The sequence below is a fragment of the Euwallacea similis genome, chromosome 30 (genome assembly GCF_039881205.1).
Source record: "Euwallacea similis isolate ESF13 chromosome 30, ESF131.1, whole genome shotgun sequence".
Classification (NCBI taxonomy): Eukaryota; Metazoa; Arthropoda; class Insecta; order Coleoptera; family Curculionidae; genus Euwallacea; species Euwallacea similis.
Genome location: NC_089638.1, coordinates 2,050,085 through 2,075,461, shown reverse-complemented (window position 1 = coordinate 2,075,461; position 25,377 = coordinate 2,050,085). Strand labels below are relative to the sequence as shown.

At 33.2% G+C, this 25,377-nt stretch overlaps 4 protein-coding genes across 4 annotated transcripts; 3 read left to right on the top strand and 1 right to left on the bottom strand.

The window, feature by feature from the left end:
- Positions 1-85: 85 nt before the first annotated feature.
- On the top strand, positions 86-2,232 carry RpL37A (ribosomal protein L37A). The gene is made up of 3 exons (XM_066403606.1): positions 86-206; positions 1,444-1,572; positions 2,015-2,232. Exons 1-3 carry the CDS (start codon positions 204-206, stop codon positions 2,159-2,161), a joined length of 279 nt encoding a protein of 92 aa, XP_066259703.1. The 5' UTR covers positions 86-203; the 3' UTR covers positions 2,162-2,232.
- A 136-nt stretch (positions 2,233-2,368) lies between these two features.
- On the top strand, positions 2,369-6,805 carry CCHa2-R (CCHamide-2 receptor). Its single transcript, XM_066403605.1, has 6 exons — positions 2,369-3,598; positions 3,737-3,956; positions 5,814-5,920; positions 6,086-6,333; positions 6,418-6,538; positions 6,594-6,805. The coding sequence occupies exons 1-6, from the start codon at positions 3,417-3,419 to the stop codon at positions 6,760-6,762; spliced, it is 1,047 nt and encodes a 348-aa protein (XP_066259702.1). The 5' UTR covers positions 2,369-3,416; the 3' UTR covers positions 6,763-6,805.
- A 110-nt stretch (positions 6,806-6,915) lies between these two features.
- On the bottom strand, positions 6,916-11,441 carry LOC136417754 (sarcoplasmic calcium-binding protein 1). The gene is made up of 5 exons (XM_066403555.1): positions 11,199-11,441; positions 9,022-9,188; positions 8,788-8,899; positions 8,435-8,568; positions 6,916-7,385 (listed from the first exon to the last, which is right to left on the bottom strand). The coding sequence occupies exons 1-5, from the start codon at positions 11,248-11,250 to the stop codon at positions 7,239-7,241; spliced, it is 612 nt and encodes a 203-aa protein (XP_066259652.1). The 5' UTR covers positions 11,251-11,441; the 3' UTR covers positions 6,916-7,238.
- Positions 11,442-13,176: 1,735 nt separating this feature from the next.
- Positions 13,177-25,023, top strand: su(r) (dihydropyrimidine dehydrogenase su(r)). Its single transcript, XM_066403565.1, has 18 exons — positions 13,177-13,306; positions 14,614-14,724; positions 15,198-15,341; positions 16,214-16,402; positions 16,570-16,754; positions 17,131-17,314; positions 17,613-17,839; positions 18,242-18,486; positions 19,003-19,187; positions 20,328-20,534; positions 20,616-20,780; positions 20,836-20,988; positions 21,299-21,539; positions 22,324-22,466; positions 22,711-22,884; positions 23,002-23,256; positions 23,400-23,557; positions 24,852-25,023. Exons 1-18 carry the CDS (start codon positions 13,271-13,273, stop codon positions 24,931-24,933), a joined length of 3,084 nt encoding a protein of 1,027 aa, XP_066259662.1. The 5' UTR covers positions 13,177-13,270; the 3' UTR covers positions 24,934-25,023.
- Positions 25,024-25,377: the final 354 nt, after the last annotated feature.

The window sequence follows — 25,377 nt, the reverse complement described above, 5'->3', positions numbered from 1 at the left end:
TCAATCGGGCACAATTTATCAGGAAAGATTATCCAATTTTGTTCTGTGAACTGTGTGCAAAAACTCTAAAACAAATCATTTGTCAATGCAGTCACTTGACACATGACGTTGCATGTTATTATGACTTTGACACTTTGACGGGAAATTTCTTCTAGTTTTGTTGTTGTTCCTTGCAGCAGCGGATTTTCTATTAACCCGTAAAAATGGTGAGTAAATCGTTAAAATGTTCGTTCTAAAATAAATATCTTTAATTATAATGGTAATCTAAAGTTAAACAGAGTTTATTATAATTGATATTAATTGTTTGTTAACCGTTTAATATATTTGCAGTCATATTTTTACCAAAATTTTTTTGGGTTTCTTGGGAAAATAATATGATTGAACTAAGCTAATATAAACTCGCCCTCTCTGTAGTTGATCAATAGCCCACTAGCTCTTGATGTGATTTAATCAGCCCTGTTATTTTTGTGACAAATTACCCTCATAATGTATCAATACAGGACTCTTCCAGCCACTGTCATAAGTGCTGCTCAAGTGAGATAATTGGTAAATACCCAATTAAACACTGCTCTCATCCAGGATATTTTTTCTAAGATGAGTAATAAGAATTTCGATGTAATGTATTTTGCTGCTTTTTTTTTAAAATAAACAATAGGTAAAATAACCTAACAGTTATTACCATTAATAATAAAGGTGGGTTGGGTGGTGCTTTTAACAGGCATTATATTGATGGCCTGCAAAGGAAACCTTTAATAAAAACTCTATTGAAACTGGAAAACATGTTCTCAAGGTGCCTGCTACTTGATCCTAGGGAATGTAAACAAAACACATTTTTATTGAACATTCATATCACAATCCCATAAATAATAAGGGTTGAAAAACCACCTGAACCGCCATCATAAGTAGTGACTATATTTTATTGAAATTCCTGAATCCTGTTAAATAAATAACACCCTTTACATACAATGTAGCCAAGATTAGAATATCTAGGAAGGAGATCTTGTAATAGATACAAACTTGTTTAAATGGGATAAAAGTTGCACAAATCAAGGAGAAAGAGTAAATAATTTTCAGTTTTCAATTATTTAGAAAAAATCAAAATTCCCGAATTCCCTTTAAATTTTTTCCTAAGTTATGGTAAAAGATAGGTAAAAACTACAACCACTTTTCCATTTTATTTAAGACCTTGGTGTGAACGTGATGCTCTATCCTCTAGAGACATTATCAGTACTCACACTTTTGTACATTCACAAGCAAATTTAACACTATGCACCTATTAATTTAATACGACATAAATATTCAAAAGCCCTAAAACTGGAAACGAATTTGAAATATAAAATTATCTGCAGTGAACTCTATTCAAATATGGAATATATTTTAAAAATTAATGAGCCCAGTAAAATTGTACATTTATTTTATTAACAGTAGTTTTTTTGTTAATAGGCCAAACGTACTAAAAAGGTCGGGATCACCGGGAAGTATGGAACACGTTATGGCGCTTCCCTTCGTAAAATGGTTAAGAAAATGGAAATTACTCAGCACAGTAAATATTCCTGCAGTTTCTGTGGAAAGGTAAGTTACAATTCAATTTTTTTAGTTCTTTACAGAATTGATCCTGACCTAAGAAAAAGTTATTTAATTATGTCCAATAAGAGCATTCTACTAATCTTATAATTAAAATTATTTTGTGATACTGATATACAGTTGTATCACAGGTTTGATTAGGACCTTAATAAAAAAAAATACAAACATTAATATTTCAAAAACTGGCAGAGATAGACGTAGGAAATATTGAGCTGAAATGGTTAAAGAGAAGTAGTAAATTTAATAATGAAATAATATGCAGGGTGTAATTTAGGTAGGTAGGTAGGTAAGGTAATTTAGGTAGGTAGAGTAAGACAGTTTTCTTATATTTGTGAACTTTCAGAGAGATCATGTCTCTCGTTTTATATTACATAACTGTAAAAAAAAAATGTGTGCAGTGGGTAAGCATTTGAACATTTATTTGTTTTAGGATGCCATGAAGAGGTCAGTTGTTGGAATTTGGTCTTGCAAAAGATGTAAACGAGTTGTCGCTGGAGGGGCCTGGGTATACGCAACTACCGCTGCTTCATCTGTAAGGTCCGCAGTCAGACGTCTTAGAGAAGTTAAGGAGCAGTAAATGTTTAATGTTAAAATTAAACATTTACTAAACAGTATGTAAGGTTAATTAATAAAAAAGAACTAAATTTTTACGTCGTTTATGTTTAATGACATTCGCCAATGTCCAAAGTCACGTTCAAACAACTTTCCGCCAAAAATAGTTATTAGTTGGTGCACATTGATAGGTGTACCATTTAATATATCTAGTGGACGTAAGTTAAAAGTATTTTTAAACGTGAAAACGGAATCCTAATCACGTGGAAACAGAAATTAAGGGAGTGGCAAGTCTTAAAAGTTGCTGAAAGAAAAACTTTTGAGTACCTAATCCAAATAAGGTAGTAGTACTGGTTGATCTATTAATAGAAATCATCGGGATATCTCAGAAACTGGAAGTAGTTAAAGCTTGAAAAATCCTTATTAGGAAATTACTGTTCTGCTGCCAAAACCGTATTGATGTGAAGAATTTTTCGATACCATTCGATGTTGGCAATAAATATTATAAATTTTCGCCTTAAAAGTGGTGAAAAACTCCTAAAACATGTAAAATGGAGTATTTTAAAAAATCTGGGAGTGACATTGAGTATTTTTAAAATTTTATGATACCTGAACATTTACATAGTTATTAGGGTTCGTATTTTTATGCTAATTTATTATGCAACACTGTAACGTAATATTGTTAAAATTTGAAACTTTATAAATGCTTAGCTGTAATTGGTGATTTTTGGTTATAGGTTTTTCTTACGATATTTGCTATTTGTCGGTATAGGAGTAGAACAAACTAATTTGAACAGAATATCGGAATCCCATATCAATATTTTTTCACAGCAAATATTCCTTAAGTATTATTTTTGTGCAGGCAACTATATTCTTTTCTAACAGAAATTCACTAGCCACCATATTTGCACGTACACTTAAAACCTCTCAATCAATCTTTATTTGACATTAAGTACAAAACAACATACACTTTCCACACATAGGGGAGACTTGTTCTGCCGTATAACGCAGTTCGCTTTTTCCGTTTAAATTTTCCAGAATTCGAATTTACAGCCAACCACACAATATTTAATATATTTTTTTAATTAACAGGTACGTATGAAAATTACATATTTCCAATGCATATTATGTTTTGAACTGAAAATAATAATTGATGGCAGCCAAGTTTTTCACTTTTTTGCCTTACAAATCATATCCTTGCAAAATACTTTTTGCAATGTTTACTTAAAATGTCTTATGAAATTCAACTCTTTCTTGTACATTTAGGTGTCTCATAAGACATGAACTGTAACATCACAAGCTTCACTTCTACAGAAGGGGGGTATACGCCATATAAAAACCGACCAGAGACCTACATAGTCCCAGTTTTATTCTTGTTGATTTTTATTGTGGGAATCGTTGGTAACGGTACCCTTGTTGCAATTTTTATGCGGCATCATGAGATGAGAAGCATTCCTAATACGTAAGTTTTTTTTATAGAAGTGAGGTCCTTTTATAAAATCTTCAATTTTAGTTAGTAGATGTAAGAAATTGCTGCATGAAACTTTATTATAAGGTATGGGTTTTCTTAAATACATAAGTGTCTATATTTGTTTTCTAGATACATATTTTCTCTGGCTGTGGCGGATTTACTGGTTTTATTAACATGTGTCCCATTCACTTCTATAGTTTATACAGTTGAATATTGGCCATGGGGAGTGGCAGTTTGTAAAATATCGGAATGGGCAAAAGATGTAAGCGTAGGAGTCTCAGTATTTACATTAACAGCACTTTCTGCGGAAAGATATTCGATTATTGTTAATCCACTGAAGAGGATTCAAGTGAGTAATTAAAAAGTTTCGTTTTTAATTAAATATTGTGGAAGCAGCAGTTTGTAGATTTAAATTTTCGAATATAATTGACGACTAATTTACGGTATCGTCATAGGGCTCATGTAAACTATTAGAAACGATCGTGTTTAACATTCCATTTTTGTAGAATCTATAAACGAAAATGAAAAGAAGTACGTCATACGTATATAAAATTTTTTGCAAGTGCAAAAAATTTTTTATTTGCGTAACTTCCGGAGCTTTAAAAAAAAATTAAAAAACACCAAAATTGACGTTCAAAACCGAATAGGACTTCAAATCTCACTTGAAATGCTACTCCAAAATGAACTGATTCCAGTTTTCAGCCAGATATGCAATTACTTTCTGCACTCAAAGTTGCCTCCCTCCTGCAAGGTCTTAGCCCTTACATTCTATATTTTCCTTATGTTAAACCGGAGTTTAACGTGAGAGAGTACGAATGGAGATTTGGTTCTACTTAGCCTGGATTGAGAAACGCACATCAGAGCACCAACAGTATTGAGTATCACAATTTTCCCTTTCACCACAAGAGGAGAAAAGTTTTTGGCGACACCCACTTTCACTCACTAAATACTAGTTACACTAGTGAAGTATCTCAAGAATCTTAAAAACAAAACCACACCGGATTTTTCCGATTATTAGATTATTCGGTATAGCACATCTTCTCTGTCGCGCTGCTAAACCTCGACTGAATTATTTAAGAAATGATATCGGTACGAAAACATGTAAAAAAATTTACAGCCTGCCTTTTGTAAAGGTACAGCTCATAGGTCGTACCATAAAGGACGATCGATACACAACGCGAAATAATATACAGTGTTTCCAGATTTGGTTAAATAGAATTAAATTTGCGTATTCAAGAGAATAGTTTTATTATGCAAATAGACCTAGACAATAATTTATGGTTTTTCACTTATTTCGAAAAAAATCGAACTTTTTCAATTTGTTTTTTACTTTTGCCTTGAATTATAAGTGATAGATAAATATTAAAATCACTTTTCCATTACAGTTTTTCATAAGTTGCAACATGGCAGTTTTGATTATATTCCATTTGTCAAAAATAGTCAACTTTTTCATTAAATACAGTCCTGGCAAAAATTTTTTATTGGTTTTAAGATAACTTTGTATTACAAATTCATTCAGTAATATTCGCAATATTTTCCACATTACCAATTTTCCAATATAAAGTTATTTGGTCAGATGAGAGTCAAGTAACAATAAATGGAAATTTCAGTAAAAGAAATGTGCATTACTAGTTCAGGGAGAATCCCACCAACGGAATATTGTGTGGAGTTCTTATAGAATAAGTTGTGCTACCATCACTGATATTCCTAGCTAACCCACTTAGTTGTCTACAGAAGCTGTTTAAATTAAGAGTAGTGAATTTGATTGTCTATAGAGGTTGCATAAACCAGGAATAGTTTCTATGGACTGAAAACTTTGAGAAGTCCGAGATTTACGGTGTCCCAACAGTATTGGTACAAATAAGTATAGCGGGATAGCGAATATAATAAAAAAATATTGATACTTTCAAACAAAATTGTCATAAATAACCGATTAAAAATGAAATAAATTCATTTGAACTAAAAGCATAAATGTCATGAGATTCAAAAGTTTTCTCAAAAATATCAAATTGTAACAAAATAAAATGTCTTGAATAACTAATTAGAAAATAAGCAAATAATTTTTCTATTATCTGCATCTATCAATTGAATTGCGCTCTTAGTCGTCTACTTTTTCGAGCAGCCATGGAATATCCTGTACATCTGCCAAATTCGTTAAAAAACTAAGATTCTATACATAAACATACAGTGTTTTGATGATTTTCAGATGAGACCGCTGACCGTAGTAAATGCACTAATCATATGGATTCTTGCAATATCACTTGCGGTACCAACCGCCATCTTTTCTAGAATTATGCCAATTGAGATATTGGGGTAAGTTAAACTTCTATCTTTGCCCTTAACTTCGTAGGTAAACACCTACGACGTTAAACCACTTAAAACCTTTAAAATATACTTCCATATTTTGAAAAATCTGAATAAGTATTTCCTTTCTTCGAAAAAATATGAACAAAATTCCATAATTTTGGACGTTTCCAGCAACCAAACAATCCGGGTTTGTTATCCTTTCCCGGATATTAAAAACTATGACAAATATAGTGTAATCATCAGAGCTTTGATGTATTACGTTATACCGCTAATTACCATATCAACATTCTACATTATGATGGCTATAAGACTTCATAGTTCCGCCAATAGTAGATTAAGTGAAATAGTTAGTACTCAGGGAACTGCCCAAACCAAGTCAAGGAAGCATGTAGCAAGGATGGTATTAATATTTGTGTTATGTGAGTATCCATTTTTATGAAGATATGAAGTTGATTAGCAAATTTTTAATTGCATTACGCACTCCCCAATTCTACTTATTTCAGTATTTTTCGTCTGTTTTTTGCCCCAAAACGTGTTTATTCTTTGGTTTAATTTTGAACCTTGTGCATCATTGATATTCAATGACATGTGGGCTGGAATAAAAATTGTCGGATTCTGCTTAAGGTAAGTTTATTTCTTCAACTTTAAATCTAAACATATATTTCCATTATGCGTCCAGCTATTTCCATTCTTGCGTGAATCCAGTGGCACTTTATTTCATCAGTCAGGCATTCCGAGAGCATTTCAATGCCTACCTCTTTTGCCGCCCAAAAATTCGAAGTGCCTCTTTAAGAACTTCGGCCCGACGATCAACTGGATCATTTTCTAACTTTAGTAAGACCCAGTAATTAAAGTACTACATACTTAGAAATTAAATATATTTTTCAAATATGTGAATTTAGGTACCGATTTGATGTCTTTGTTGCACTTAGGATTGTATTAGAACTTCCACAGTTTTGTTTCCATATGTACGATGAAATGGAATAAAAAAGTCTTATGAATTAAACAAACTTTTCTTTTATTAAACTAATAAATATAAAAATATTACAATCAGTATCAAGATAATAAAAGAATCTGTCTGTATTCTGAAATGTATGATACAAAAGACTGAAATGCTGAACAATATTGGAATATACAAGTAAAGCGTTTTAAATTCCATTCAGCTACGAGAAGAAAGATTAGCACTTCAACAACACCCTGTATCCTTCAGAAAGGTCAGTAGCTATCGCTGCATGGATAGTGTACTTTAGTACCTACCGCTGAATATATTAAGAGAATATAGATTAAATGAGCAACAAACACACTAAACTAGAAACAGACAACTTCACTGTACGACTTCATATTCATTAAAAAATTCCGCTAAAGGTCCAAAGAGGTACACAGCGTTAGTCTCTTGAGGATTCCCTAAGAATTCGGCGTAGAGTTCTTGATATCTTGATAACGTTATTCCACCCCTTCTCCTGTCATCATCCTGAAATATTATTTTGTATTAGGAGCAAAAACACTTAGTGCATATCGACCGTACTTTAAACTTTTAAACTCAATTGGGATATTGAAAATATGATATTTTCGTCGGAAAAATTCAGTGTTTTTTTTACAGCTCTAGCTTAAAATTTGTCGTCAAATCACAGCTGCTTTTAAATCATTTTTGGAGGCTTTCTCAGTTTTGAGTATCTACTAGCTAGCTTTCTACTTAGTTTTCTGATAACTTTTTTGTTAAAACTGTATCTATATTTAGCCATTTTTGGGTTCATTTTGAAACCCTGAGCATGTTTCGTGTTATAGAATTTTTGATTTTTAACTTTTTTTGAGATATTGGATGCTTTCAGGCCCTCAAACTGCTTCGAATGGGCATCGCAATGTGCTTCACTCTCATATTTATGTTGGGAAGCCGATCCAAGGCGCTTCTGTGATTTGAAAACGCCCAGTGACCTTCCAAATACAACATGTTTAGCACTTTTGAGAGTAGCGAAAATGGTTTTTGTATCCCTATTTCAACTTTTCAACACAAACAACTTTTCAAGTCAAATAGAAAGAAATTTCAAGATATCGGCCCTAAAAATTAAAAAAGTGGTTAGAATTAGGCATCTCTCACTTATTTGGAAATTTAAAGAAATATATCCAAACTTTTGGAATTATATTTATTGTAATTGTAAATGTAATCGACAAATTTGCATCCTATATTAATCCTGGAGACTTTTCTTTAGGCCCTGTGACTATAAAAATGCAATCTTCATTTTGACGAGTTTTCAAAATCGCGAAAATCAACATGAATGTTAGTTTATATCACGGGAACTGAAAGAGGCAAAGCGACCCATCTAGTGTAAGCTGACGGAGCTTATCGCAGCAAAAAAATTTATTGGTATTTTCGATGCAATTGCTCTTAAGGTTCCTAAAATGTCAACGCTTAAAATTTGGTACCTCCCGCCATACGATCTCTCAAAAATGAAGAAAATATGTGTCATTTTGATCATTTTTGTGAGCAGTCTGTTTATGTATTCCGAAAAGTTTATTACTTACGTTTAACATACTTTTGAAGGCCTCGTCAACAATTTCCACGTCGTCTATTGCAAACTTGGTAATGCAGTTAAACCGATATTCGTTAGCATCTATAACTCCATCATCGTTTGTGTCAACCATTTTAAAATTTGAATCTAGTTTGAAAAATAAAGACATGTTATCGAAAAATTCGAGTACTTTATGTTCAATCATAAAGATAAAAAAATGAAAAAAATAAATACGAAAAGAGAACAAAAATGAATGCGAGGTAGTGGGTGAAATTAAGTAGGTAAGTTCCTATGCAATTTTCATTTAAATAAATATAAAAGTGTATTTTTAGTTTTAATTGCTAATATTTAACATTATACTTTTACCTATAAACAATTTCATAGCCTGTGGGAGATCTTCATAGTGTTTTCCTATACAGCAGTTTTGAACAGCCTGTTTAAATTCATCTACAGTTATTTTTCCGTATTCCAATAATTCCTGAAAAAACTGTTTCGTATGAGCCGAAAATTATGTATGTCTCTACCCACGCATGATGTTAAAAACGAAACTTTGTAAAATTTGCTTGATTCCTAATTTATTTCTGTTTAAAACCGTGTTACCTTGTCAAATTCTGCTAATTCAGTTATTTCTTCCCAAAGACTTAGCATTAGGTGCTGATGTTCTTGCAACTTGGAAATGCTAAACTCCCCTTTACCTTCGATTATTGTGGCTCTAAGGGCTAAACAGGCGAAGTCTCTGTGATCTAGATATCCATCATTATCAATATCTGGAAACAACGTTTTAATTGTATTCGAGTATCAACCAATCAATACAATGTAAAGCTCTTTGTTATGTTGCTAGGAAATTTGATATGAATATATTTTCAATTCTGTATTATGTTATTATTTACGCCCACTATGTGTGGAGTTCGCACATCCCGTCTTAAATCCCCATATTGGGCAATTTACTGGTGTGAATATATTTGCATTTGCGTAGTAATTAGCTATTTTGAATGTAGGAAAAAATTCGATCGATCTAGGTACCTCCGTTTACTTCATCAAAAAATGTAGGTACATAGATGTACTATGTAATTCGCTTATATAATAGACGGGTAGGTACCTCCGTTTTTCCTGTCTTTTAGGCCAATACAGATACGTAGGATATTTAACTAACATGATCTCTTGGCAGATTTTCCAGGTCAAGTGGGAGTAATATAAACGTTAAATGACGCGGAAAACATGTAGATAAATATGATAAAACTAATTATACGTTTGGTTTACTTAATTATATGTATTTCGATAATTTTAGTTAATGATGAGTAATCTCTTAAATAATCTGAAACTAGTTCAAGAAAATAACATTTCCTTTCCATAACAGACTTTGAATTAAAGAGGTAAAATTAGAAGTGAAAATGTGGTTTTAATGGAAAGTAAAAATTATTCATATCTAAATGAGATAAACGCCTCCAAAAATTGTGTTTAAGAGAGTAAATAATGTACCACAATAAATATACTTTAAGGAACAATTAAGTAATACCATAATCCATCGACCTTTTTATTATGCTTACCTACTTCTAACAATTAGTTTTTGTTTTGTGATAGGTGTTTAATTATTATTCGACTTTTGCATTTTATTTTTTTCTCTTTTCTTTCATCAATTTTATCAATTTCAAAAAATTTTATGGGGTGAGACGAAAGGTCATATAATATTTCTAGCCGAGTCGAACTCGAGGCTATGACAAACGGTAAGGGAGTAAATTTACATATTCGCCCAATAAAATACTTAAGTTTTTCGCTGACCTGTGTCGATAAAATTCTGATTTGACATTTTTTATACTTATAGATTTTTAAACCTCATTTCAACTGTACCGTCATTATTCCATTCCACGAAAATGCGGAGTATTGTTCCAATCTAGTTTAAAAACACATATTGGAAACTTTTGACCACGGTTTAAAAACAGTTTTATGTAACGTCACCAGTTTACATAGAAGTACGGGAATTTTGAACCTTTTTAAACTTTTTCAAACCGTATTAGCAAGAAAAATCTGTTTTACCAAATATGAATTTGTGTCTTAGCTCCTGTATGAATGATTTTAGCACGCAGGTAACGTTAAAAAGGTTATTACAGCCCAGACTAGCCAGTAAAACTAGCATTTTTCTGTCTGTTTTAGGTCGCTGCCTGAAAAATTAACTTATATGACTACAGCATAGGTATACACACCTAGTGCCTCTCAACTAACCTGAACTAACCCGAATTAGCAATTAATAAACCGGACTTGGAATCGAGCCCGGCAACACTGAACCAAACAATAATATCACCTTCATCATGATTGATGCTTTTGATGTTTAGTTGATGTTCCAAATTAACATCATTATGCTCTTTTGGAAACACATAGCATGTAGTTTAGTTATTGGTTGAAATATACATATGTTGTCTAATTAACTATTACAAATGTACTTTTTATCAACATTTGATAAAAATTCTTCTGTTTTCTGATTGATCAAAACCTACCACGTTACGATTCTCTAACTCACTACTGAAGGCTATTGCTGAGCCTCAAGCGTCCACGCAATAAGTTTTATGAACCTTTTCGTAGGTGATCATGGGAAAAGGGTCTAATATGTATGTGGATTTAAGATTTGTATCAAAGATAAAACGACTCTTTCTCTCGAAATAACTGCTTAATTCAAGTCCAGGTAACATTACCCGGCATCTAGTCAATTAAAAATACCGACAAGCTCCAGCCAGCAAACATCAGGAGATACTTATTTTGATCTCAGCCTTCCATGTACTTACCATACAGATACCTCACTACAAATGCAACTCGGTTATCCCAGCAATAGGCCATGGTACCTCACATTCACATTCACTCAATGTTCCATCAGTTCTAATAACTTTTTTCGAAAATTTGATTCACTTATATATGGCGATATTTCAGTAACAATATGTGGCTAAATGATCAACTTACCCAACTTTCCCACTAGCGCTCGAAATCTAAATTTAACATTATTCAGTAGGTTATGACATCACTGATGCCGGTTAGTGATGCCTCACATAACATAAAATGGGTACACAACAGGCAGTCCTGACAAATAACTCGGAAATATAACTTCGTTTACAAAACAAATTTACGTTAATAGAACTGTTGGATAATATACCTGCTACCGCACAGGTTGCAGGGAACAGATGTTAAATTTTAGAAAAGAGGTTTTAAGAGTTAAAATTTAATGTTATATCTAAACAATTCATTAGGGTAGCTATTGGGACATTCAGTGAGGATTGCGACGATAGAACCCCCGCTTCATCTTTAGCTTCCCCCCTTTAGCTTTTAACTAGTAATAATCATTTTTTGCACTGCGTTGAAACGCAAAATCCGAAAATTACAAATAGAAGAATTAAACCATTTCTTTTCTTTTTCTAACTTTAACAAACATTGTGACAGTTTTCGCATCCTAACCGGGTGACAAAACAGATTTATAGATAAGTGTGACCAGTGTCAAAGTCAAACTAAAGCAGTTTGGTTTTTCTTTCCTTAAAGATACTAAGATGGCTCGAGGCCCCAAGAACCACTTAAAGAATTTAAATGCCTCCAAAGCATGGACGTTGGGCCAACTGTGGGGTGTCTTCGCTCTCCAGCCCTCCCTAAAGGAACCCCGTTTTTGATTACCCATGATGGCCAGGCTGTTCAGTATCCTGATCGATTAGTGATGTAAACGAGACAATTCAGTTGGAAATGCCACGTCCAACATCGTGGATTTTATCTCAAAACTATTTTTTATATGATGAACGCGCCTTCATTGTATTTTGCATCTTGTTGTTCATATTGAATAAGGACGATTATTATACTCAATAATGTTAATAATAACATTTCGTAAAAACAATTTATTGTACAATATTAATTATCATTGCCGAAACAACTAACTCTTTAATGTGCTAACTGTTCGAAAACAACATCGAGATTAGCTTACTACGTAAATTTTCCTCTATTAGGCATGCTGCTTAACTATTCTTGCAATGGGGATTTACATGAAGGTAAAGAAATTGAGACATGAAGGTAAAGAAAAAGTAGTAATATTTAATCTGGCATACAGAGTGTCCTGAAACTCAGATTTGTTGTGCCTAAAAAAATCTAAAGCCAGCCAATTGGATTCTTATTTCTCAAAGCTTTAAGACATAGAAGTACACAGAAGGCGTTCAAGTTCAATTTTAATTTTTTTTCTGAGAGCTCCTGCAGTTTCGGAGATATTGACAATTAAATGCAATATGAATTTAGAGAGTATGAAGTCTAAACATGTAGACTTCTCAATTATTCAAAGTGATATTTTTTTGGTTAGTTCGAGTTGGTTGAGGCTTTTGCAGTCCTCTTTTTTCCGTATCAGACTTTTTTGCGGTATGTGATAGCCATTTGTTCAATTTAGTTTTATTTTTATCTCTTGCGTCTTTTACGTGTTTGCCACCGTTTTCCAATTATTAATCCTAAGAAGTGCATAATTTTGTGTGCTTCAAATTAGATTTCCAGACATATAATAAATTATGCTAAAAATAGGATGATAGCATTTCAAAAACTATAGGAGTTGGGAGCAAAATAGATGATTGAAATTTGCTACCCTCTGATTTCGATATGTTCAAAGAATATATGATTGGCTTTCATCGTCATGACACCCTGTACAGCTATTTCACTTGGCACATGTATTCGCCGTTGTAACGCTTAGTACTCGGATAAGTTATCAGTATCCTCGTAATAATATAGAAATTATTACAAATATAAACAGCTCATAATCTTAATGTGATAACTAGAATTAAATGGTTGCTAGACTTTTAGTCAATGCATTTCATGTATTTTACATACAAGTCTGATATAGTAGAAGATGGCAAAAGTGAGTGTGGATATTCCAGATATTGAGGTAAGAGATCTTATGATATTATGATAGAAAGTTTCACTGGATTTTTCAGCACTAAATACAGTACATATCTGTGTTTAATCTGTGTTAAGATTATGTTATAGTGTGTTAAGAGTTGTAAAAATTAAATTAAAAAACTCAACATGAATGAGAAGTTCATTTTAGAAATCTTTATGTGTACCTACTTCTCAGCGGCCTTATGGGGGGCCGAGGTTGGGGGATGGCTAGGTGGGGAAGACTTTCCTGGTCGGTGGTTTTTTTTGGGTGAAGAGGAGCGGTGATTAAAAATTACGACCACGGCGCCAGATTTACTAATGCTGGCCCTGTATCTATCCCATTTTCCAATTAATTGCAAAAGAGTCATAGAAATGTGCTTTGCTTGTCCTCCGCGCATGTAATCGTATATTACGTTTCTAGGAGCAAAAGTGTTTTTTTTTGTGCCGAGGTCAGAGATTGCAGACCAAATAAAACTGAGGCCAGCAACTGGATGAAGCACAACAAAGATTTTTACTCCTACTAAGATATACTATTTTTTTCATCCCAATTACCAATCAATCTGGATCGTACATCCTGTCATACATCTTGTTTCCTTTGGAATTTTTACTTTTGTATCCATCCCCCAACAACACAACCAAAAGGGAAAAATATTAATATTAAATTCCTAAAGATAATGAGATCACTTTAATAAATGGATAGCAAATTCGTGCTCATAAAAAATACGATCCAGGTAGGAGGGTTTCAGAGCTGCCACCCTTAAATTTTTTACAGTTTGAACCCCTATTGAACCTACTCTTTTTGTTAGATCGAGACACCATTGGTTCTAGAATGTCTGAATCAATAAATTTAAGAATTTTTTAAAGTCAGAAAGTCAAATTTCCGAAAATCATTTTTTATGCCTTGTTTACTTCAACATGCAGATTTTAGAGTATAAACATGTTAAGAAAATTTTATGTAATCGAAATTAAGCCGAATCGAGAGATTTTTTAAAACGATCCCGATCCCCAAAATTTCTGGTTATGTAATTTATTCATTTTTGCACTAATTTCACATCCATTACCAATTGTTTTTGTGACAACAATATCTGCCTTTTATATGGAAACGTGTATGGTTCACCTTACCTTCATTTTAAGGAGAAATATAGGAAATGGATTAATAATTGATAATTCCTTACTTTAGTAATTCCCACATGTGTTTATTTCAGTTTATGACAAATTAACTGATTTCTCCTTGGTAACTATCTCAAGAGCACTGCGACATTTTTATATTCCCGTTAACGGATATTCCATGCTTTAAAAAATGTTAATTTGTAGAGTCTTTTGGAGTTAAACCCTAAAGTACGACATCATTCTACTTTGCAATCTACAGCTACTACCAAAAAAGGGAAACAGCACTGGAAACGGAGCACAGGGAAGCAATGCAATGTAAGCTTTGTAATGAAAATATTAATCTAGAGCAGAAAGACCAATTGGTCGATAGCCTGTTTCTTGCGAGATAAAGATTTGTATATTGTATATAATCTAGGTAATTTTAGTATCTATGAAAATTCTTTGTCACTTTTAGATTAACGAAAACTAAATATTTACGTTATTGAAATATAGGAAAACTGATAATTATTTTAACGTTAAATATCTCGTAAATTGTTTTGATTAGGATAAAGCCTAAAACTATTTTTGATATACATTTCTACGAAGAAAATGATACTCTGGAAAAAGCTGTTTTCTTCGTTTTCCAGATGTAGCATAAAGACTTTTCGAGTTTAACTTTAGGTTCGAATAGACATCAGGTGCGGAGCTGCCTACAGCACAATACATTTTGAACCCTTTTACCTTTTTACTTCTTTTCTTTCGAGGTACTAATTATTTTTGATAAATTCATTGGATTTGTAATTCCTAAGGCATGCACAAGTTTGGAAAACAACTTTTCCGACATAAAACCTACGACATTATCAGAAAGAGGGGCATTAAAAGAAGCAGCACGGTGTCTTAAATGCGCGGATGCTCCATGCCAAAAATCTTGTCCTACGCAAATAGATATAAAAGTAAGTACGATTCCTATTATAAATTCGTATCTATAGGCGACATCAATTGCCAAAATTTTTACTTAAATAACTTAATTTTGATTTTGTTATTTCTTATTATACAGTGTCCATTTTCGAATTCAACCATGGGGATCTCAGTAACTATAAAAAATAGGAAGTTGGTTAAATAGGGGTAAATTTGATTAATTTGGAGCTCAAGAATATGTCTCTCGAAATTAGAAAAGAACTGAAATCTTGGAAAAACATTTATAATTTTTTCTTATCGTACTTGTCGAGGTGATTCAAAATGATTGACATTTCATTATCACACTATTTCTCCTCCACAATGTAGGGATCCCATATTTGAAATTCAACGTTTTGATTTTCGGCAACCATTCGACGCTGGCACTTTCCTTTCAAGCACAGCTCTATGCGTCTTCTTAAATTCTCAAAACGTCCCTTTTTTATTTTGGCCCTTTAAATTGTGATAATCTTCCTTCACCGCTCAGTAATGTCGGTGGGTACAGATTAATAAATGATATTTACTTTCATTGTTCTTAGTAAATAATAATAATCTAACACGGACAGATCTGATGAACATGCCGGCCAACATGATTCTGTTGTTTAAAATGGAATTTAACGGGTGATATTCATTTTTCTTCAAGACTCTCCGCATTGGTTAATGAAATGAGGTGGACAAGGAAAAATGTTTCCACAATTTCAGTTTTTTTAAAACACCTCCAAGAATCATTGGATTTTTTCAAATTTTAAACGGCTTATTCTTGAACTCTAAATTGTGCAACTTTGCCCCAATCTAGCCGATTTCGTATCTTTTACGATCATCGAAATCCTCATGGTTGAGACACCCTGTATTTATGTATTTATTTCCAAAGGCGTTCATTACTTCAATTGCCAATGGAAATCCATATGGAGCAGCAAAACGGATACTAAGTGATAATCCCCTGGGACTGTCTTGCGGAATGGTCTGTCCAACTAGTGATCTTTGTGTTGGGGGATGCAATTTAGCTGCCACAGAAGAAGGTGCCATAAATATTGGAGGCTTGCAACATTTTGCAGTTGAAGTATGTTGAGTTTGCGTTTGAGTATTAAGTCCATCCTCATATACATAATACCAGAGAAGTGTTGGTCGTGTAGTGGTTCTGTGAAAACCTTAGATTTGAATATTTTGATTTTTTCTTTTCGGCAAGTAGCCTAAGAGATGAGTAGTAAAACCATAATGTTTTACTAGGTTTTTAGTAAAATGGGCGTACCCCAGATTAGAAATAAAAGTACTCCATTATCCAAGAGATTGGATGCCAAAATTGCCATAGTTGGTGGAGGACCAGCTTCCCTTTCGTGTTCCACATTTTTAGCCAGATTAGGATATTTGAATATTATCATATATGAGAAGCAGAAATGGCTCGGAGGATTAAGGTAGGATTGAACTGCTTAATTTGTGGTGAATAATTTCATGTAACTATATTTTCCATCTCTGTAACTCTATTTTAATTTACTATTTACATTAAATATTAATAGTATTATTACGTTATACATAATATCTCAAAAACGTAAAGAGGTCCAATTATCTCAATAATCATAGGATATCTTCTAAGAGATATGTCAAGCGAACATACGCGAGGTTCTAATAAAATCTGTTTATGAGATTTTTTGATCTGGGAATATGTGCTTCTTGTCTAAAGAAAATACTTATAGTGTTTATGTAAATATTTATATTATATATTTTTCTATATTTTTGAGATACCATATATATATGTATATAATTGTTTCTATTTAAATAATTTTGGTGCAGCACCTCTGAGATTCCTCAGTATCGATTACCACAACTAGCAGTTGACTTCGAAGCTAAACTGGTCAGAGATTTAGGTGTTACCATCGAATTTCAGAGGAGCCTTTCAGCTAGTGACCTTACTGTCGCAAGCCTGGTGAAGGAGTTCGATGCTGTGTTTATAGCAATTGGATTACCAAATCCCAAAGTAAGATTATCGACTAATCATTTGTCGCAATTTCAGGGACCATGCATAATTCAAATTCAGAGCGTTTCATGAGTAGATATTTAATTTTCATAGCGGATTTGAGCTTTGATTATTTGAAACACACCACTTGACTTATTAAAGCCCTATTTTTGTGCAGCCAGGAATTATAATCGATCTGAATTTTAAGCTTCAGACCTGACAAATATTCTGTTGTTTATCATAATCTTAAGTTTAACCGCATGCTAAGTTATACTTAAACTGTGCAAACAGGTCTACTACATAAATACCACTTTTACAGATTGATAAAATATTTATGGGTTTAACCGAATCCAATGGATTTTACACCTCAAAAAGTTTCCTTCCACCGGTGGCTTCATGCTCAAAAATGGGTTGCAGTTCAGTTTCTTCTTCCCTGGTGCCACTTCATGGAATAGTATTAGTGCTAGGTGCGGGAGATACCGCTTTTGATTGCGCCACAACAGCACTGAGATGTGGGGCCAGGAAAGTCTTTGTGATATATCGGAAGTAAGTCCAGGCACTTTTTTTTTTCATTTTTGTCCAATTTGTTTAACGTATGTATGGCATCAGTCAATGGCGCTCTAAAAATAATTTAAGGATGGTAATAGAAGGCCTGATATAAGGAAAACTAACGCCATGTGCACAGCACCAATGACTTGATAAGGTGAATTATGCAAATCGTGAGCCCTAAGATGCACTTGAAAATTGAAATAAATATCTCAAGAACTGTAGGAGCTATGTGGATTAAAAAAAAAATTGACACCCTGAATCGCATTAACAAAGCGTTTGTTTCAATTCAATTAATCCCCGACTTATATGTGATTTTTAATTGAATTTATTCCAAGCACTCGTGCAGTATTTTTCTATTATACATATTGCATGGAAATGATTTTGCTGGTATTTGTTTAGAGGTTTCCAAAATATTCGTGCCGTTCCAGAAGAGGTTTCTTTAGCTTTGGAAGAACACTGCGAATTCATGGGGTTCTTGTCGCCTTACAAAGTTAACCTGAAAAAGGATAGAATATCATCTGTTACGTTCTCTCGGACTGAAGAGCAATCAGATGGCAAATGGATTACAGATAATGACCAGTTACTGACATTAAAAGCCGACTTCGTCATATCTGCTTTTGGTTCTGGATTAGAGGACAATGACAGTAAGTATTGGTGTATGTTGCTAAAGTTCTTAGAATCTCATAGATTTTGTACTTTTGGATTCTCTAAATCCAAGATTTTGGATAGTCAGATGTAACTGTTCCGGAAAATGCAAAATTCTCCTGTTTTGGCAACTAGTAGAAGACATTCGTTATCCGTATTCATGTTGATGCAAATGAATTATACCTTTTCCTTAAAAATTCATACGAATAAATTTGCCTTCGATTCTTGCTATCAAATCCCAATTGGATCTTGAATCTCTCTTCAATAATTTGCTTCAAACAAAACATGATATGAGCTTCTTTTCTAACGGGTAACAATATAGGCAATTCCCTATTAACAAACTCTTTCCCTCATTGATCTACCACTAGGTAGTAGTTTCCATAAACTACCGGCTACTACCAAATGGCATATTACGTGCATATTAGAGGTAGGCATGGTATGTGCACCTTGATGTTCTTAATGATTACACCAGGTATGAAAAAGTTCATATTATACTAAGTCCCTTTTTCGTTTAGTTATAGAATCCCTGCATCCTTTAGTACTAAATGAAAGCAATTTACCCATCATTAATACCAACACCATGCAGAGTTCCCATAAAAAGGTGTGGGTAGGAGGCGATATGGGCGGTATAGCAGAAACCACCGTAGAGTCGGTTAATGATGGTAAAACCGCCGCATGGTATATGCATTGCGCTTTGCAGGTAAATACCTGTTCGTTTTTCTCGTTTTTATATCAAGACTTACATGTAAATGTAAGGAAATGATTATGCTTGTGGTTTATTGATTATGCTTGTGGTTGCGTTCGCCTCTATTTGATGAGGTTTTCAAGATTCTACTTTAGCGGTGAATCGGGAAAGGGATAAGAAGTGAAAAGGACTTCAGTCAGATTCTCCTCTTAGGGGTAATTTGGAATTCAAATTAGGACCTCTCCTCCAACAATATTACGTTTACTGGAATTATCCATTAAACAAACATATTTGAAAAGATACCTTTATACCGAAAAAGGCTAGTTGGGCATAAAAAGGTGACGAAATGAAAAGAGAAATTGAACCTCAAAAAATATGTGCTGAAAGAATTCCAAGTCAAGAAAAATGTTCGAAAGATTTTAAGGGTGTGTAATGGGCACCTTCGCATCGAATTCAGAGTGGAGAGGTCGGATATGCAATTTTTTTCTTTTGCGGGGAATGATCGATTTTGTCGGGACGCGCCCTAATAGACTTCGAATAAAGAACTTACAAGGTGCAGCCCTAAAGTTTAGTACATTTTTAGTTATACAAAAATAACTTTATTTTAAGATTAAATTTAATCTTAAAATATTCAGATGTGAGGCATGAATTTTGAGAGTGAAAAACCAAAATAAAGAGGTAAATGTTAATCGATTTTACTTCGTGATTCAGACGGTCGAAAATTTCCAAATTTCGAAAAACTTCATGGGTATAAAATGTTAAACATTTCAGCATCATGAAATAATGAAAACCAATTTGCAAACATTTTTTAAAGTCAATCCTATTGAGTAACTCATTGTACAATTTTTCAAGATAACCAAAATTTCATAATTTCTCAGATAACAATGGTAAGCGCTGAATTTGGACCACCTTGTACAGGGTGTCGCAAACTTAACTACTAACTTGGGATTTTCGGCAACCATAAGAGATAGAAAGTCGGATAAATTGAGGCAAAGTTGCAAAGGGTTTTTCAGTGGCAGTTAATGTCCAGTTTTAACTGTAATATAATGAATTTAACCTTAACGTAATACAAACTGAATTTTAATCGAATTTGTGAAAGGCTTTCCTTAAGCACTGTATATTTATTTCATCATCATATCATGTATGATTCAATAGGACATTCCACCTGATACCACCCCAGAGTTACCGATTTTTCATACTCCTATCGATGAAGTGGATCTATCTGTAGAAATTTGTGGAATTAGATTCGAAAACCCATTTGGTTTGGCTTCGGCACCCCCTGTTACGACTCCTGCCATGATCCGAAGAGCTTTCTTACAAGGATGGGGTTTTGTTGTTACTAAAACTTTCTCCTTGAATAAGGTCTGTACTCAAAAATATCAGTTTTATGAAGAACAACAACAAAATTCCAAGTGAAACCAAGCGGGAACGATTTTTTTGCAGGATGAAGTGACCAACGTTTCACCAAGAATAATACGAGGAACAACTTCGGGGCACAATTTCGGTCCAAATCAGAGTTCTTTCTTGAACATCGAAGTCATATCAGAAAAGCACTGTGCATATTGGCTTAAGGGCATTGCGGAACTCAAGAAGGACTTTCCAAGCAAAGTACATTATGAAGATTTTTATCGCAACGATACATAACAAAAACGTTTTTCTGAAGGTTATTGTAGCCTCGATCATGTGTTCCTATAACGAAGAGGACTGGAGAGAATTAGCCCAGAAAGCACAAGGATGTGGAGCAGACATGTTGGAATTAAACTTAAGTTGTCCGCACGGTATGGGAGAATCTGGGATGGGACTTGCTTGTGGTCAGGTAAGAGAACCGAAAGACCAGTTTATGATACATAATAAACTCATGGTTAAACTAAGAAATTTTTGAACTCAAAGTAGATCATATCTGTCAACAATCGGATTGGGCCCAAACTGGTCCAGTTGGGTTCTTGACTCTGGGGAGGAGATAGTTCTCCAGGAATGACGTCCAAATGGTTTGGCTATGCAGAATACCAGACAATACACGCCATTATGACGTTCTAAGTCCTGGGTAGTTTCATTCTCCTACCCATATTTCCTTCACCATAGTAAATTTAGATTGTTAATTTATTGATACCCCACGTTTCCTTTAGGATCCAGTATTGGTTCGCAACATAAGTCGATGGGTTCGAAACAGTATAGAAATACCATTCTTTATTAAACTCACTCCCAATATTACCGACATTGTTGTGATAGCCAAAGCAGCCCATGAGGGTGGGGCCTGGGGAGTGTCGGCCATTAATACCGTCTCAGGATTAATGGGTCTTAATGCAAAGGGAGAACCATGGCCTCGTATTGGTATTGCCCGTCGTACCACGTTTGGCGGAGTTTCAGGTCTGGAAAAATAACTTTAAATAGTGGTTTATTTTGCATTAACAGGGAGTCTCATGTATTATTAAACTGAAACTCCTGGACCTCACTAGATTTTCTGCTTTATAGTGGAATTTTTATAAAAAATAAAATGTCCAAATATATTTTCGAAAAACAAGTGAGCATTTGTATTATTTATTGCATATATTCAATTGATAAACTCGATTTCGATTAAGATTTGAAAGATTCTAGGACTTTTTTGGTTTTTTAAGCTTTGAGATGTGATATTTAACTTCCAAATTTAGAGCCCTTGTATAAATTAGAATTTTCTTTGTCTATGCGTATTTCTGGCATTGTCATAGCTTTTGCTTAAATTCCTGCTTATTTAAATAGGTTTTCCAGTTATAGTTCAACAGCGTCCTATAATCGATATTTTTTATATTTTTTCTTTACAGGTGTCATTTTGAAAAATTGCTAAACGAATCAGCAACAATAAAGAAAATCAGGGTCGTACTGAAAAGAATCCGCAAAGTCAAAACATCAAGGAAGGATGAACGAAATTTTTTAAAATTTAGAGGGAGAAACAGATTTTAGAAAAAATATTTTTTTACACATGACGATAACATGTTCAAAGAGAATTCAAAATTGATTCAACTGTTTTTTGATAAGATATTTGGATAGCTTGGAAAAATGCTATAAGACATATATTTTACTTTTTATAAAAATCTTATGCTTAAGCAGAAAAATTCAGTGGTTGATTTATATGAAACACCCGATTCGTAGTGATTAATTAATTAAATATTTCCAGGAAATGCCACAAGACCCATGGGCTTACGTGCAGTTGCAGCAATTGCAGAAGCCCTTCCAGGATTTCCAATATTCGGTATTGGGGGTATAGATTCTGCCCATTCTGCATTTGAATTCTTACAAGTAGGAGCACGTGCTGTGCAGGTAAGTAAGAGGAAATAGACCATAGTGAAACTTCTGATATACATATAATTGAAACTACATTGTCGGCAAGAATAAGAGAAGCAGAATATATGTGTATTTCTTTTATGATTTGCTCAGCGATCTAAGATCTTGAGCGATATTGATTGTGAGTTTTAATTAAAAATTTGGTGATTTTAATAACTTGATAAAAGAAAGGGAACTTCTATCAGCCATTAACTTAAATATTTTTTTGGGCACCTATTAGATTTGCAGTGCGGTCCAAAACCAAGATTTCACCTTAATTGACGATTATATTACGGGATTGAAAGCCTTACTGTACTTAGATGCACGCCTTCCAGAGTGGGATGGTCAAAGTCCTCCTACAATCAAGCACCAGAAAGGGAAACCTGTGTATCCTCTTTATGATGCAGTCGGAAACGTATGTTTTTTTTTCTCGAATATATCTTTTAACTCTTAAATCATTTTTGGAAGAAAAGTAAGAAAATGTGCTATAATAGTACGTTCTAAATGAATTATTGTCATTTTCTTTCGATAGAAACTTCCACATTACGGTCTATTCAAACAAAAGCGAGAAGAGATTTCAGCAGATTTATACACGAAGGGAAAATTTCCACATTCGAACGACACACCTCTTCATCACAATGGAGCATCTTTAGGTTATTCTAATAAGGGCTTTGAAGCAACCAATAGAACACCAAAAATTGAAGATATCGTCGGTCGTGCTCTTCAATATATTGGACCTTATAAGAAATTGGATAATAAACAACAAGTTGTCGCTTTAATAGATGATGTAAGTTATAATAAAGGAGAAATTGTCACTTTTAAGTTAATTAGCCACTTTTTGCGCCTAAATTTGATGAAAATTGACTTCGTTATTTAGATCAAAAAGTCTCATATTGTTATTAAATTTTCTTTTTAAACTCATTTTTTTAGGATCTATGCATTAATTGTGGTAAGTGCTACATGACCTGCAATGATTCTGGCTATCAAGCTATTCATTTTGATGCAAATACGCACATTGCACGTGTTACTGATGATTGTACTGGCTGTACCCTATGTATGTCCGTATGTCCTATAATTGATTGCATAACGTAAGTAAATCTTATTTTTTACCTTATAAGGAATTCTACAGGGCACCTCAACATTATAAACTGTAAATAAAGAATGTTTATTTTTCAAAAAATGCAGAATAGTAAGTATATTGCACAATAAGGGTAGATAGGACGGTCAAGTAAGACTAGGGCGAAGTTTTGATGGTCTAAAAGTAACATGAATAATCCATCTAAGTTGGACAATCTATTTTTTCTACGATCAATAATTTACAAAAATCAATCAGGGATCAAATTAATGAACTTTCAGTTACTAAACCGCGCTCAACTCGTTAATCATCCACCTCGTGAATTATTGCCTAAATGCTATATAAATATTCCACATACTGCAATAATAAAGAGAAAATGTAGACAGTACAAGAACATATTCTTGGAAAAATATTCATGGCTCGTTTGCTAAATCATCAGTTATTAATTTCAAATTGCAACTTTAAGAAATCAACATATTTACAGTTGTTGCTATAAAATAGATAGACCAGTCAATGGAAATGCGAGCTGTCATTGGTTGGTTTCATATCGCACTGATAATATGAGTTGCGATTTATCGATTTCCTATCTCACTGGCTGACTTGAAGTAACCAATCACATGTGAAGGTGAAATCCATTTTCCTTCACCTAATTGAAATTATGTATTATACAGGGTTATTCACCCAATCTGTTCATTAAAAGTTTACTAGGATCTAAAAGTGATACGAATTTGGGAATCTAGAGTTAAGTTAACTTTGACATGTACTATTTTTTAAAAATATTTTCAACTTCCTGCCACTTCCGATTTAATCGGAAATAACTGTCATCTTGCTTATTTTAAATGGGACTTTCAGTATATTATTTTATTTCTGATTCTACGTAATATTTGAGATATATTTTATGTATAATGTCCTATACTTAGCTATTACCGTTTTTGAGATATATTATCTTCAATTAAAAACGTGCCTCTGAAATGACCAATTTTAAAATTGCGTATCTCCGCAGTCATTAAACACATAATGTTCATATTTTACAGAGTGTCAATACATAGTACACATTGAAGTTAACTTAATTTCAAATTTTCAAATTCGTATCACTTTTAGATCTTAATAAATTTTTAATGGACGGATTGGGTGAATAATCCTGCATATCTGCTCAGTAAAGTATGTAGCAAGTGGCCGATAATTTTTGAAATTCCCCCAAAAAATCTAAATATCCAGTCTTCTTTTATGGTTCCACAAGTCCAGGCTTTAATATATTTTTTCAGTAGCTATCAAGTGGTATAATTAGTAAAAAATTTCTGTTTTAGAATGATTCCAAAGACAATTCCTCACCATATCAAACGAGGAGATGAAGGATTGATAATTGGAGTATCTCCATTAATAAACTAACGAATACATTTTAATAAATGTTAGTTAATTTTAATAAATGAAAAATATTATTAATTAAAGAAAAGTGTATAAATTAAAAACAGTGAACAAAACTGTGTTTAGTATACTGATATATTAAAAATGTCGCCTTCCCTGGAATGTAAGTGTTTTTTTCCTGTATAGATGGAGGACAGGGACAGTGATAAAATAGCAAATGCTCAATTTCATTCGGTTAATGTATCAAACATTCAGAAACTTTCTTTGAATTCGGTACCTATTTTCATCCGATGTAAACCGAATAAAGACTCCAATTTAAAGACTTAAATGAAGCCACTGAACCAATTTTCAAAAAAAGAAAATAAATTATTCATTTCAAGAAATAAAAAATATTTAAAAAAGAACTTGTTAGTTCAAATAAAACCTTACATGAACAATCATAAAAATAACCTTGAACATATTGTCAAA